This window comes from Etheostoma spectabile, chromosome 1 (genome assembly GCF_008692095.1).
Source record: "Etheostoma spectabile isolate EspeVRDwgs_2016 chromosome 1, UIUC_Espe_1.0, whole genome shotgun sequence".
NCBI lineage: Eukaryota > Metazoa > Chordata > Actinopteri > Perciformes > Percidae > Etheostoma > Etheostoma spectabile.
In genome coordinates, this window is record NC_045733.1 from 2,317,718 (window position 1) to 2,333,043 (window position 15,326).

General features: G+C 42.1%; 1 protein-coding gene across 1 annotated transcript in view; it reads left to right on the forward strand.

Annotated features, from left to right (window-relative positions):
* itsn2b (intersectin 2b) overlaps positions 1 to 15,326 on the forward strand; it is a 37,703-nt gene that overhangs the window by 7,199 nt on the left and 15,178 nt on the right. Inside the window, exons 2-21 of the mRNA XM_032519767.1 lie at positions 1,196 to 1,269; positions 2,202 to 2,294; positions 2,573 to 2,636; positions 2,780 to 2,967; positions 3,226 to 3,486; positions 3,772 to 3,868; positions 4,043 to 4,164; positions 5,123 to 5,186; positions 5,611 to 5,748; positions 5,990 to 6,075; positions 7,253 to 7,515; positions 7,632 to 7,781; positions 7,953 to 8,093; positions 8,426 to 8,513; positions 10,075 to 10,214; positions 11,667 to 11,824; positions 12,006 to 12,811; positions 12,966 to 13,101; positions 13,765 to 13,789; positions 14,693 to 14,886. Coding sequence (XP_032375658.1) covers positions 1,263 to 1,269; positions 2,202 to 2,294; positions 2,573 to 2,636; positions 2,780 to 2,967; positions 3,226 to 3,486; positions 3,772 to 3,868; positions 4,043 to 4,164; positions 5,123 to 5,186; positions 5,611 to 5,748; positions 5,990 to 6,075; positions 7,253 to 7,515; positions 7,632 to 7,781; positions 7,953 to 8,093; positions 8,426 to 8,513; positions 10,075 to 10,214; positions 11,667 to 11,824; positions 12,006 to 12,811; positions 12,966 to 13,101; positions 13,765 to 13,789; positions 14,693 to 14,886 — 3,221 coding nt within the window. The 5' untranslated portion in view covers positions 1,196 to 1,262. The remainder of the gene's footprint in view (positions 1 to 1,195; positions 1,270 to 2,201; positions 2,295 to 2,572; positions 2,637 to 2,779; positions 2,968 to 3,225; positions 3,487 to 3,771; positions 3,869 to 4,042; positions 4,165 to 5,122; positions 5,187 to 5,610; positions 5,749 to 5,989; positions 6,076 to 7,252; positions 7,516 to 7,631; positions 7,782 to 7,952; positions 8,094 to 8,425; positions 8,514 to 10,074; positions 10,215 to 11,666; positions 11,825 to 12,005; positions 12,812 to 12,965; positions 13,102 to 13,764; positions 13,790 to 14,692; positions 14,887 to 15,326) is intronic.

The following is a 15,326-nucleotide window of genomic DNA, read 5'->3' on the forward strand; positions in this document are numbered from 1 at the left end:
AAGAAAGGGGCCCTCCTGTTACATCAAACAGGTTTATGCGACAGCAGCTGCATTCCCACACTTGCTGTGCATGTGCTTGACTCAACAAGAGTGGGATTACACCATAATACAGAAAACAAAGAAAGTCGTGGGTGACAGAAAAGCAGGTTTGAAATCAGTTAAATGGTAGGGAAATGATTTATTTGATGGCAAAGTCGGTTGGTTGGTCAGTCTGTTTTCCACTTTGGTTCAAACTGAAACTTCTCAACAACATCTGGATGGATACCCATTTTGTGTTTTACAGACATTTATGTCTCCAGAGGATGTATCCTAATGACTTTGATGATCCTCAGACTTTTCCTCAAGCAGTTTTAGTAAGATTTCTAAACTATGGATGGATTGCCATGACATTTTATCTGGAAATTGTGATCATTTTGATGATCCTCTGCCTTTTCATATAGTGCCATCATCAGAATAAAATGTTAATTTGACCATTTTTTGTTGTTTATGATAAAAAACCTGCAAAACCTTTTCATCAGCCTCAGCTGAACTTTACAGATGTTAGCCTGGTTTAACACACTCAAATAAAATGGTGAACATGGTAAACATACCTGCTTCTCATCATTATGTTAGCATTGACAGAGCATGTTTGCATGCTGATGTTTTGCGGCATATAGCAGTCTGACAGAGCCGCTAGCATGGCTGTAAACCTTTAGTTGTCAATCTCAAAGCTTTACAATGCACAAATGACAACACAAAACTCTTCTTCAAAATGTACATATGTATAACATTTATCATTACTATACCGTTATGAGGTTAAAACGAACACTGTCTGCCTAACACCCCAACACTTAAGGTCTTTTTTAACTAGTTCAACATAATACTGAACAGGGGTTTATATATTACTGGACACAACAGTGAGTGTATATGCTTTCTCATGAGGGTTTATCGCTCTAGCTTGTGTAGTATTGGTGTCTGGCCACTACCATGGTCTGTGTGAATAGTATATTGGAACATGTCCCAGTAGTTAAAAAGCTTTGGGACGTGGCCAGAGTGCTCCTGACTGAAGAGAACAGGAGGAGCCCTGTTTGACTCTGCTGACTGACCAGAATCTCTCTCTCTGCCTTTTTTCTCTCCCTCCTCTCAGTGACACCCCTACCCTGTCTTAGCTGCAGTATTGACTGATGACTGGGCTGTAACTGTGTGTGTTTTGCAGATGGCCTCGAGCAATAACTGAGGACGCCGACAGGAGTTCCCCCTCTGTACCTCTGCCGCCTGCAAAAATGAATGGTAAGACCAATAGGGTGTGTGTGGTGTGTGTGTTGTGTGTTGTGTGTTGTGTGTGTGTGTGTGTGTGTGTGTGTGTGTGTGTTGTTTGGCTCTGCAGATCTGCAGAGGCCAACACAGTTAGTAGCTTTTACAATTGCAGCTAGTAATTCTAGTAGTATTCCTAATTTGATGTGTGTGTGCACATAGATCTGTCTGAACACACACTGTTGTAATCTTTTGTTGGTGTGTGGTGTAATCAGTCTTACGGTTTGTACGAGTGAGGTTTTAATTTTAAAAGCTCCACTGCTCCTCTGCACCAGCAGTACATTTGTTGTGCTCTTTGGTCGTTATAAAGTCTTTATTCTGACAGAAACTTTGTTTATGGTGCCAGTCACAGGACTAAAGTTACAGTACTGTGTATGTTTTGTTATGATGAAGGGAACTGTCCATTCCTTGTGTCTGCTGATGGACTGTGGAGTAAAAAAACAATGTTGTTCCGCCCTCCTGTCTGAACAAAGTGACACAGTAACAGTGCCCTTCATTATCACTTTGTCAATATCAGTGCATTCCCAACGCTTGACTGCCACTGGGGCTGGCCTGGAGGTCCTCTCTCATTTTATCTGTGTGTGAAAAGTGTATGCTCATTTGCTTTGCTCACTTTAGTTCATGTGTTTGTTTGTGTGTGTAATGTAAACTTGTGTGATTTATTTAAATAGTGAGAAGGTAAAACAGCTGTGGGCCTGTTCAAGGAGCATGTTTGCTGATTTAACCCCAAATATCCCTCATATAAGATATATGTACTGATAGAAAACCATCTCTTTTCATATCAGTTAAGTTAGATAACTCTGCTAACATACCAGTCTGACTAGGCTGACATTCTCTTTATCTAAAATGATAGCTATTTCCCATGTTTGGTGCTTCACACTTCGGAATTTCTTCATTTTTCTTTCTAGGGGGTCCAAGTATATGGGCGATCACTCCTGAGGAGAGGGTCAAACATGATCAGAAGTTTGACACCCTCTCCCCATCGATGGGCTTTGTGTCAGGTACACACGCTAACACATGCATTGTCGCACAGACTATTTGTGCATCACTCTGTACACAGTTAATTCCTAGCATCACAATAATACACAGGCACATGTAAATGTAAGTACCGGTATGTTGACAGGTTTAGGTGATCAGGCAATTATACCCACACATGATGCATGCACAAAAACAGTGTCAGATAGTAATGCATTGAATGCAGACACATTTTTCAGTTTTTCATGCAGGAAAATCTCATGTTTTTGTTTTCCCTGTTTCTTTCCTTTGTTTCTTTTTGTAGGGGAACAAGCAAGGAAGTTTCTCCTCCAATCAGGACTGCCTGCTTCAGTTTTGGCTGAGATATGGTGAGAAACACACACACACACTCTCACACTCAGATGTTTGAGCAATGGGTTCTCTTGAAGTTTTCACTGAAATTTATACTTTAAACACTAGACTTACAGTGTAACACTCTTTGATGAATTTCGGTTTCCCTTCTGTCTCTCAGGGCTCTGGCTGACATGAATAAAGATGGGAAGATGGATAGGTTGGAGTTTTCCATCGCTATGAAGCTCATAAAGTTAAAACTTCAGGGTGCATCGCTTCCCTCAGCACTGCCAATCATCATGAAGCAGCCTCCAGTGCCTGTTCCCAGCCTCAATAACCCCACCATACCCTTGACCAGCCCAGCCTATGGTACAGTATTATTATTATTATTATTATTATTATTATTATTTATATACTGTATGAGAATGGTAGTTAGTGCGAGAACTTAACTTTTCAAAATGTGTCTTTTACTTATTACTTTATATACTAATACTTTTAATACTTTTATAACAGTCACAGCCTTAAACATTAAAAGATGTTGAAGATGTATGTATGAATGCAATATTAAAAAATTAAAAAATTGACTGCTGTGTCATCTAACTGGGTTACGTACTGTGTGTTTCTTAGGAATGGCTTCTGTGCCAAACATGTCCCTGATGCCTGGGACCAACCTTGCCATGTTGAACCCTATCACCATGGCAACCCCTGGACTCTCACCTTTGACACCAATGACGGGCTTCTCCACTTTGGTTCCTACAGCAACAGGCCTGAGCCCTCTAATGGCCTCCACCGCCTCCAGGCCCCTGATGCCCACCATGGGAAGCGCCACACTGCCAAACGGCACCATTGGAATTCTACATCCACTTCCAGCTGGAGCTTTGGCTACTGGTACAGGGGATTTTCATTTCTATATTTTATTTATGTATTTTCTCTCCTCCTCCTGAATCCTGGCCTGGTTTTGCAGACTCAGATCTCTTTGTCTCATCTCCATACAAACACCCTTGGCAAGCTTGGCTGTCAGTATACTGACCCACTTCAGAGTTAGGGTCCCTCCCCATTCTCCATTTTTAAAAATTGCAATAAAAACGCTTCCATAAAATGTCATCATAATATTGCAAATAATTATTAAAAAAAAGTATGGAATGGATACATGTGTTGGCTTTGTATTATCAGGGGTACCTCGCTCTGCATCCCCCTACTCCTCTCCACTTGGATTCTCCTCTTCTGGTATGAACAAGGCCTCATCACTGCTGGACCTAGGATCTATCAGGTAGCACACACGAAAACACACGCAACGAAAGGACAAAGCAATTTCCCCTTTTACACAATCAGTGCCTCAGTTATCTTGTCAGCCTTTCTGAAGTGCAAAACACACCAGTCTTCCTGAGATTAGGCGAATTCAGCTTGTGTTTCTGTTTTTGTTTTGCCTCTGTTTGTCTTTTAGCTCCACGTCCTCATCCCCCTTGGCTACTGTTCCCAGCGACTGGGCCGTGCCACATGCCTCGAGACTCAAATACAGACAGCAGTTCAACAGCTTGGATAAACAAATGACAGGATACCTCAGTGGTACGAAGTGTGTGTATATGTGTGTGAACATTGTGGTGGTCATACAAAACCAAGCTTTGCCTGGAATGTAGGCGTGGATGGTCATGAACAGCAGTCACTGATGATTTCATTACAGTTTCCTCCTTTCTTTCTGTGTGTGCAAAGTCTTAACTAACTCTAAGGAAGTGGAGGCTGTGGGTGTGTTCAGACACAGGGCCAGGGTTAAAAAGCTTCTAGTTTCCTATTTCAACATCAGACTTTTTTTTTTTACACGTTTCCTTTTTTTTTAAATTTAAAGTTGCCAAATAAGTTGCTACGAAGCTAATTAAGACCATCAGCTCCACACAACTCTCTCTGTATTTGTCAGTATGGCTATGTTCAGAAGGTTGTGTCGTCTGGCGACTTTCATGCGCAGAAACTCGAGCAAAGATGGACTCTTCTCTCTTCTGAAGAGTCCATCATGATTATTTTAAATCTATTGTGTCCTTCTTGGCTACTAGGGTGGGGGCAGAGCGTGATTGCGGAGGCTTGGATCATGTGGACGCACTGACAGTTTTGTTGTCATTACTTAGAATTCCTCATGGGGGAGTTAGAAACTATGCACTATAGCTTCAACCAGAAAGGTCCCATTGAGATACAATATCTCTTCTGCCAGTGAGTAAGGCCAAGATGGACAGAAAAAACAAAAGTTTCTTACAGACAGTTCAAGTACAAACAAGGACATATAAGATCACAAAAAACACAACAGACACAAAACATACAGGAATCAGAGGCTTAAAGAATCACAACAAACACTGTAAACCAGCTGCAATGATGCACAGGGCTGCCCTGTTTATTCACCTGTCACAGTTTAGTTTAATGAGTTAATGGGCACATACTGCACAGGTCCTTAAACACAAACCACACACCCTGGATCTTTTTCTTTCTTCTTTACATCTGTACTAAACAGGTGTTCTGACATGCTCACTCTTGTTGCCAGGTCAGCAGGTGAGGGGTGCCATGGCGACCACGATGCTGACTCAGTCGCAGCTAGCTTCCATCTGGTGAATATCTGTGTGTGTGTGTGTGTGTGTGTGTCTGTGTGTCTGTGTGTGTATGGTTATGTTTATATATATATATATATATATATATATATGTATATTTATATATGTTTTTTATACACACATATACAGTAATTTGTGTGTGTGTGTGTGTGTGTGTGTGTGTGTGTGTGTGTGTGTGTGTGTGGATCAGAATCCATAAGTAGCTGAGCAGTTTAGTTGCTAACCTTAACTAGCAAGTTCAGTCTAACATAAATGTGTTGAAAAAACAGAAACAGAAAGTTTTAATCATTTTGCAGAGCCTCTCTAATGGTGCCCATTTTTTCCTAGTTGTCTTGCCTTCTTATCCTTTACGTCATTGCACTGCATTGTCCGTATGAGATCATGTATAAACCTTGCTCCTCCATTTTGCAACTCTCTCTTGCAGGACTTTAGCTGATGTGGATAAGGACGGCAAGTTAAAAGCTGACGAGTTTATTCTGGCAATGCATCTCGTGGACATGGCAAAGACTGGCCAACATCTGCCACTAACCCTGCCAACTGAACTGGTACCACCCTCACAAAGGTATGTGTGCACATACACACACACACACGGCGCAATCTAACAAAAACATTGCAAATACCCTGTTCAGTAGATATGTTTTCAAAATGTAAGTACATTACACATGTAGTACATTAATACATAAAGTATACATTATTATTATTATTATTATTGTTGTTGTTGTTATTATTTATTCATGTATATGTTTATTTAATATTTTGATAATGTGTGTATTCCAAAAAGTTATTGTAAATTTATGTTCCAGGAGTACAGTGAACGGGTCCAGCTCTTCTCTCTATGTCACGACTGATGACTTGGTCATAGAACCGCCGCAGAGTGCCAAACCCAAGAGTCAGTACTCACAATACCAACGCTAAACACAGAGTGTAGCCTTGTTTAACTTCTGCATTATGTTCATATGTTCTTTTTCTCTATATTCACCATTACTAAGATAATGCTAGGACACAACAATACCTAGTAACCAAACCAGATAAGATCATTGAATACAACTAATGGCGATGGCTGTCAAACATTTATACATACGCTAACAAGTTGATTGGCAATTGAATGGCGTATATTGTTGTCCATAAAGAACGGCCACTTGCAACACCTTAAACTGTAGCCAGTCAAAGACAGCCAAGTGACTCTAAATGTAGGGCAGTAAACTTTGGTGATGGGTTTGTACACACTATCGTCTTACACTAAGTCATAAGTTGGACAGCTAGAATTAAAGGTTATAACAAGTGCTTTTAAGGATTATGTTCACAGCTAAATGCTATTTTAAAATCTGTATTATAGTCTTTAAAACTTAAATCTCCAAAGTATCAATTGTAATCTCATAATCGTGTCTACGATTACTTTTCGGTGGCAGTATTACTGAAATTACAAATTAGTTTTAAATGTTCAGTGGCTTGCATAAGTTTACACACCCATGCTAAAGTTGTCTAAAAAGAGGAATAAAAAACATATTTTGGAAATTGATCTTAATGCCTTAATTAAAAGAATTAGGAAAATCCAACCTTTAAGGACACCATTTCTTTTGTGAATAAATAATTTATCGTGAATAAATAAATTTCCTTCCTTAAAATAAGGGGGCATAAGTATAGACACCGCTATGTTAAAGTCCCATAGAGGTAGGCAGACTTGTATTATTAAAGGTGTGTTATTGCATGGATCCAGGATACTATACATCCTGAAGTTCCCTTGGCCTTTGAAATTAAAATAACCCCACATCATCCCATACCCTTCACCATACAAAGAGATTGGCATGGTTTTATTCAGTTAGCCTATGAGCTGGTTTGATTTGCATTGAGAGATGATCTTATGGAAAGTTCTCCATGCCAATCGTGAGAAACTTATGCAAGCCACTGTATACACATGCCTGACAGTCTAAACGTTAATGTTAATTATCCGTTTTCCAAACACATTTAGATATACATACTGTATTTAGATTTTTGATTTGACGGCTTACTCCCGATCATCATAAACAAGTACACCATCCTTAATTAAAGCTTTTGTTTTTATTCAGTGTCGTTCGAGGATAAATTCAAGGCCAACTTGGAGCGAGGGAATGCAGAACTTGAGAAAAGACGACTGGCGATGCAAGAGGTGGAGAGAAGGGAGAGGGAGCGGCACGAACAGAAGGAGAGAGAGGAGCGAGAGAAGAAAGAGAAGGAGGCCCGGGAGGCAGAGGAGAGGAGAAGGAAAGAAGAGGAGAGGAGATTGGAGCGACAGAGGGAGCTGGAGAGGCAGATAGAAGAAGAGCTAGAGAGGGAGAAGGAGAGAAAAGAGGTGAGGGACTGTAGATAATGTATTTACAAGTATAAATTATGTATGAACGCTTCCTCTAAAGTCACAGCAGAGAGTCATTTATTTACACGTCAGTGTCCTGTATTGGTTAATTCCAGGCTGCACAGCGGGAGCTCGAGCGTCAGAGGAAAGAGGAGTGGGAGAAGAGGCGGCGTGGAGAGCTCCAGATAAAGAAGGAGCAGGAGCAGGATGATATCATCAAATTAAAAGCTAAGAAAAGGAGTCTTGAGATGGAGCTGGAGGCTGTGGTGAGTGGTGGAGAGACACAGTGGCTTTATTTCAGTGCAACATATTCACAAATGTAGAGGTTCTGTATTCACACAGTGTGTGTCTCTGCTTGCCCAACTGTCTCTAATCCATCATGAACACATTAAGGAGAGTTTGTAAAGGTTCTGTTTCTCTGTTTCTCACTACCTCAGGGTAACAAGCATCGTCAGATCTCAGACCGGCTGCGTGACTTTCAGAACAAGAAGAAGCTTCAGAAGACGGAGATGGATCTGATCAATCAAAGGAAAGAAACACGCCAGCAGGACATTAACAACCTGCAGAAACAGCTCGAGGTGTGTGTGTGTGTGTGTGTGTTTGTGTGTGTGTGTGTGTTTGTGTGTGTGTGTGTGTGGTGTGTGTTGTGTGTGTGTGTGTGTGTGTGTGTGTGTGTGTGTGTGTGTGTGTGTGTGTGTGTGTGTGTGTGTGTGTGTGTGTGTGTGTGTGTGTGTGTGTGTGTGTGTGTGTGTGTGTGTGTGTGTGTGTGTGTGTGTGTGTGTGTGTGTGTGATCTGTGAGTTAGTTGACCAATTATTGCTTTCTTGAGAGAGAATGCATTAATGCTTTCCCAAATACATTCCTCCAGTGACACATTTCTTGTTGCTTCTGATGCTCTTCCTCTTGGTCAGGAGTTCCAGAGGAAGTTGTCCCAGCTGACTCCAGAGCAGAAGAGACTGACTGAGAAACTCAGAAACATGTCCATGAATAACTTGCCGGGTTAGTATTGATGAAAGAAATGACAAAGCTAAGAAAAAACACATATTGCAGCACTGATGGATGGATGTTGGATAAAAGAACACAACACATTGATTGATTGATTTCAAGTTTCCTTAAAGTAGCCACCCTTTGCTCTGATTACTGCTTTGCACACTCTTGGAATTCTCTTGATGAGCTTCAAGAGGTAGTCACCTGAAATGGTTTCCCGACAGTCTTGAAGGAGTTCCCAGAGATGCTCAGCACTAGTTGGGCCTTTTTCTTTCACTCTGCGGTCCAGCTCACCCCAAACCATCTCGATTGGGTTCAGGTCCGGTGACTGTGGAGGCGCAGCACTCCATCACTCTCCTTCTTAGTCACATAGCCCTTACACACTCTGGAGGTGTGTTTGGGGTCATTTTCCTGTTGAAAAATAAATGATGGTCCAACTTAACGCAAACCGGATGGGATGGCATGTCGCTGCAGGATGCTGTGGTAGCCATGCTGGTTCAGTATGCCTTCAATTTGAAATAAATCCCTAACAGTGTCACCAGCAAAGCACCATCACACCTCCTCCTCCATGCTTCACGGTGGGACCCAGGCATGTAGAATCCATCCAGTCATCTTTTCTCCGTCGCACAAAGACACAGCGTTTGGAACCAAAGATCTTAAACTTGGACTCATCAGACCAAAGCCCAGATTTCCACAGGTCTAATGTCCATTCCTTGTGTTTCTTGGCCCAAACAAATCTCTTCTGCTTGTTGCCTCTCCTTAGCAGTGGTTTCCTAGCTGCTATTAGACCATGAAGGCCTGATTCGCCTAGTCTCTTCTTAACAGTTGTTCTAGAGATGTGTCTGCTGCTAGAACTCTGTGTGTTATTCATCTGGTCTCTAATCTGAGCTGCTGTTAATTTACAATTTCTGAGGCTTGTGACTCAGATGAATTTGTCCTCAGCAGCAGAGGTGACTCTTGGTCTTCCTTTCCTGGGGCAGTCCTCATGTGAGCCAGTTTTGTTGTAGCGTTTGATGGTTTTTGTGACTGCACTTGGGGACACATTTAAAGTTTTCGCAATTTTCATTTCTTAAAGTAATGATGGCCACTCCTTTCTCTTTACTTAGCTGATTGGTTCTTGCCATAGTATGAATTCTAACAGTTGTCCTATAGGGCTGTCTGCTGTGTATCAACCTGACTTCTGCACAACACAACTGATGGTCCCAACCCCATTAAGAAGGCAAGAAATTCCACTAATTAACCCTGGCAAGGCACACCTGTGAAGTGAAAACCATTTCCGGTGATTACCTCATGAAGCTCATTGAAAGAATACCAAGGGTTTGCAGCACTATCAAAAAAGCAAAGGGTGGCTACTTTGAGGAATCTAAAATATAAGACCTGTTTAAGAGTTATTTCACACTTTTTTGTTAAGTACATAATTACATATGTGTTCATTCCTAGTTTTAAATACCTTCACTCACACATATATAATATACACACAATGAATGAGAATGTAATTATAGAGACCTACTGGCTTTTTTTTTCCCCTCTGGGAAGATTCTAGCTTGTTTAACTGTATTTCATGTGTTTCTAGTGTCAACCATGTCCACCCTGAAGATGGGTGTTACAGAGAGAAAAGGCAAATGTGTGAAGCTGCGAGAGCAGCTGGAATCTCTGGAGAAAGAGACCGCTGCCCATCTGTCTGAGATGGACCAGTACAACAAAGATGTGCAGGTAAGAATTAAATACATTGTAACATTAATAGAATAGCTTAACAATGCGTCAGTTAAAACAACATTTCACATTCATCTTGCATGTTTTAATCCAGGGGTAGCATGGAGCATGTGTACAGGTTTGCTGGACCTTTTTAAAAGATCTCAGAATGTTTTAAATCCTATGAAATTGTATCTTCATCACATTCAAATTTCCAGCTAGTTTTGGAGATTTTACCTCTCTGCTGTTTTTTTCTGCCTCACATGTCCTTATTAGCAGGTACTAATCCAACTGTATAGCTAAATTAATGTCACTTCTATTAGTCAGACTTGTTATTTGATAACTATTAATAACTACAAACAGGATTAATAACTTGATTCAAAGTATTATGCAGGACATATGATGGCTTCTTAAATGGTTGTAGCTGGCAATACAAAGCTTTAATATATAACTGATTGTTTTCCTTAAAAACTGAACTCATTACATCTTTTTTTATCTTGTTCGCCTAATTTTATGGCACTTGTATATGTAACAGATTTGTGGTTTTAATGTCTTTATGTTCAAACATGCTAAAATGTAACATAGTGTGCAAATTTTAAGTTCCACAATTAGTACATACTTATTAGCGCGGCTTGTCCCTGGATGCCTCTTTTTTTCTCCTCCAATCATTCCTTTCCATCATAACCTTTTTCTTACCTTCTGATACTGATTTCATCCTTTTATCTGTAACTTTCTATTTCTGTAACTTGTTCTGCATTTCTTTTCTCTTCCTTCTTCTCTTTCTTCTTTCCTTTTTCTACCTACTGGATGCCTTTCCTCTACTTCTCTTTCTTCCTTTTCATCCCTTGTCCTCAACTTTACAGCATGTGGGTGATGAGGACTCTTTGCTTCAGGCTGTCTTCTGTCTGCTGGCCTGCCTACGTAACCTCTTCTACCTACTAAAGGTTTTCGCTTTAGGTCTCTTTGTTGCTCTCGTCTTCTTTTTCTCTTTTCTGCTATTTTCTATTGTTCATTGCTCTGCCCATATTTCTCCATCCTTCTGGCGTCTTGTTTCTGTGCTGTGTTCAGCTCATATGACGTATGTCTCTTTTTTCTTTCTTCTTTCTTCTGTCCATCTCTTACACCCTCCTACTAATACTCCATGTTTAGGCACCTATGTGCATGATATGTGTTTGTGCATGCTGTGTGTGTACAGTCCTTAGTCTGTTATGCCTATCTAGTCAGCTCATTCTTTAATTCAGTCATATAGCTTTCACTCTGCTAGTAAAGATGTGTATATTGGGTTGATGTCAGGTTGTCATAACACAAACATCTCAAACAATGCTAACTTACCATTAAAAGTGTCATAATTTACCGAATGATACTTAATGACAACAGTCTTTCATAGAGACTCCTTTAAGTTCATGACAGGTGTTATGTTAGTCTTATGCACACCCTTTCAAATAAAGTGTCACCGTGTTTTGTCTGCATCAGGAACTGAGAGAGAGCCAGAGAAAACAGCAGGCGGCACTTGAGAATCTACGGAGCATCAAAGAGGACAAACGGCGTGAGCTGAGTCGAAGGATGGAGGAAGAAGAGGAGAGAAGGAGGAGGGAAGAGGAGAGGAAACAACAGGAGATGGAAGCTCAGAGGTATTATGCTTTCACACAGATTTATTTTAAAATTTCTTAATAATCTGACGTGTCATGTTAAAGAAAAAAATAGGATGTCTTGACCCACTCTTGAATGTTTATTCAATCAAAAATTTAAGGAAACACGCTTTTTCACCTTGATACACAACCTTTTTAAATAATGTTTGCTATCCACTCCCAGGCGTATTAAGATGGAAAAAGATCGCCAATGGCAGGAGAAGCTGAGGAAGGATGAAATGGAGCGTCAGAGGAGGCTTCAGGAGGAGAAAGAGGCCAGGCAGAGGGAGGAGGAGGAGAGAGAGAGACTGGCTCTCATCCAGGCGGCCAAAGAGCAGGCCGAACAAGAGCTCAGAGCAAGGGAGGAGGCAGAGCGGAAGATAAGAGAGGTGGAGGAGAGGAAGAAAAGAGAAGAGGAGGAGCGGCAGAAGCAAGCAGAGAGACGGAGGCAGGAGGAGGAGAGGAGAAAGCTGGAGGAGGAGAGGCGGCAGCTGGAAGAAGAAAGGAGGAAACTAGAGGAAGAGCGGAAGAAAGAGGAGAAGAGATGGAAAGAAGAGGAGGAGCGACGCATGAGGGAGGAGGAGAAGAAGAGGCTAGAGGAGGAACAGAGAGAGGAGGAGCGCAGAAGAGAGAAGGAGGAGGAGGAGAGGAGGCGAGAGCGGGCGGCCATGGCCGCCGTCCGAGATTCGGAGGAGAGGAGAAAGCGAGAAGAGGGGGAGAGAAAGAAAAGGGAGGAGGAGGAGAGGAGAAAGAGGGAGGAAGACATGGCGAAGCTTCAGCAGCAACAGCAGGACGAGGATAGGAGGAAGCGTGAGGAGGAAAGAAAGAGGGCAGAAGAGATGAGGATGAGAAAAGAGGAAGAACAGGAGAGGAGGAAAGCTGAGGAGGTGAGAAAGAGGAAGGAAGAGGCACCTCGTCAGCGGCAGCATCTGAGTGCAGGAGGGAAGGTGGATGTTCACGCTCTGCTGAGAGGACTGGAGGAGAGGAAAGGTAAGACACACACACACACACACACACACTGCATGTTTTTGTATTTTTATACAGTACTTCTCATACTTCTCTGTCATCTCTTCCTGCCTGCGGTGTGTATTAAAACCACTTCTGAGGCTCAACTTACATTTTGATCCCTGATGTGCTGCTTTAGGTGGGCAACCTAGGGCCACTGAACACAGGAAGTCAGCTGCTCTCACATCCTTCAAAGCTCTCTACCCGTTCACTGCGCGAAACAATGAAGAGCTCAACATCAGTGCAGATGATATCATTGAGGTAAGATTGAAGATGTCTCATAAAGGCTTGACTTGCAACAGAAAAGATGGAAATTTTCTTCAGTTTAGCAGACCACTCATGCTCAAATCTCTTTCTTTTTTATTTACTTTTTTTTAATTTTGATCCATTTGTCTTCTCAAATTTCCTTCTCCTTCTTCAGGGATAGACACCGAGGGAGGGGGGTTTGGGTTTAGGGCAGAAAAAGGGAAGAGGGGCTGGTTCCCGGGAGCTAGTTGAGGAAGGGCCCCCAAGCACCTAAAATACTACTGCTGTGCTGCGTTCCAAAAGTCCCGTTTAGTCCAGTTTGAAATGTATTTGAAGCGTCAAGGCAGCGGGAACAAGTTCCCTTTAACCCAAAACCACTCTAAAAACCCTGCCCCCTTTGAACACAAGGACAGGGAAGGTCCCGTAAGGGCCCTTCGACCAAAATAAGCAATCCAAAATTTGCCACTGGTTTTGCCCCGGGTTGGGGGGGTTTCATGAACGGCCTATTTGTGGGACACCCTTTTGTGTTCTTCATGGCCCAGACATTGGCTTTTTGGATGCTTTATAAGACGATGGGGGGTCCCCAAATATTGTATGAATTTCTTTCCCAAAATTCGCCCTTGGGCAGAATTCGCCACAGAGTAGCCCCACAATCCCTTTTCCCTTAATTTTTCCCAATTTGGGGTCTGTAGCTTGAGGAGGAATGGGGGGGGCAAGGTAGGGGCCTGCCCAAACTCCACTTGTCATTAAAACCAGATGTCCCTCTCTGGGTCGGCCAAAATTTCCCTTGAGCAGGGCAAAACAGAGAAAAGGTAGGTAATTTTGCCCCTTATTCCTCATAAATGGCAAGTTTCCCAAAAAGACCATCGAGATTCTTTTTCTAAAAGGCAAGGGGAAACCCCAGGGCCGGTTTACCCCTTCGCCATCTAGCAGGGGGGACCATAGCCGCTGGGGGGCCGCATATTTAAAGTTAAAAACCCCAAAGTGACTTTTCATAACACTTTTAAGTAGCTTTTATATTAAGATTATTATTTTTTTTCCCTTTTTGGCCTTATTTTTACGGAAACTTTTACAGAAAGGGGGAGAGAGGGGGAAAAACGGGGCAAAGGGCCGCGGCGGGTGAAAAACCCCGGCCCCCCGTGAGGACAAACCTCCACACATTGTTTCAGCGTTACACAAAGCGTGGGCAGTTCATGCTTGGGTTTTAATTTACATTTTTTTTTTTTGGTACGATAGAGCGTGAGTTCCCATTTTTTTAGGAACTCTTCTGCCTAAACTGATGACAATTGACGGCGATTTGTGATTCCACCGCAGCATGCGTTGGTTTCGTGAGTCGGCCCCAACTTTTTTCCACATGCCCGTGAATTTTTTTTTTTTGGTGTTCCCCCCCGCTGCAAACCCCGCCGCAGCCTAAACGCACTACCCCCCTTTAAAAATGAATGGAAAACCACACCATCTGACGGCCGACGCGGGCTGTGTGAATGCCCACTTATATAACAGGTCCTTTTGCTGCTGCACCAGCTATTCCCCTTTGATTACCACAGGATGGTTGTTGTCTGGACATATAGAAAAGCTCCAAAACTCACTGTGCTGTCTATCTCTCGGTTCCTCTTCCTGCAGGTGGTGGGTAACCTGTTGGCCCAGGCACTGTGTTCATGGACAGCAAAGACAGAAAACCATCTGAACTTCAATAAAGACGATGTCATTCAGGTGTTGGAGCAGCAGGAGAACTGGTGGTTGGGAGAGCTGAACAGTGAACGGGGCTGGTTCCCCAAAACATATGTGACATTGCTGGGAGAAGAAGAGAGTTCAGAGTGAGTTTTCATTCACATGTATTTGTTCCCTATAATTTAACTAGTGAGAGGACAGTGGTTTTGTTTATTTGGAAAAATACCATCATTTTCACATTTTAAATTTGTTTTTGTATCCTTTTCTGAAGACCTAAATGTCAAAGTCAAAAAAGCCATAAAGGCAAATTATTATTTTCAGCTGGCAAGCCAATGTTACTTCAGTACAGTATCTTACTTCCTTTAATCCCCAGCTATACCAAACCTCAGTTTGCATGTGTTTTAGTGCTTGAGGTGAAAGAGATAGGTGTATGCCGGGGTTTTAAAGACAATTGGACATTAGTTATTGTAGTTTGGCCTGCTAATTTGGAACAGAATATGCGTACAAAATGACACTCATTCTGGGAGTCAAAAGTCAAGTCAAATCTGATTGGACATGATGCAGATCTTTTAAGATTTCCACGGAT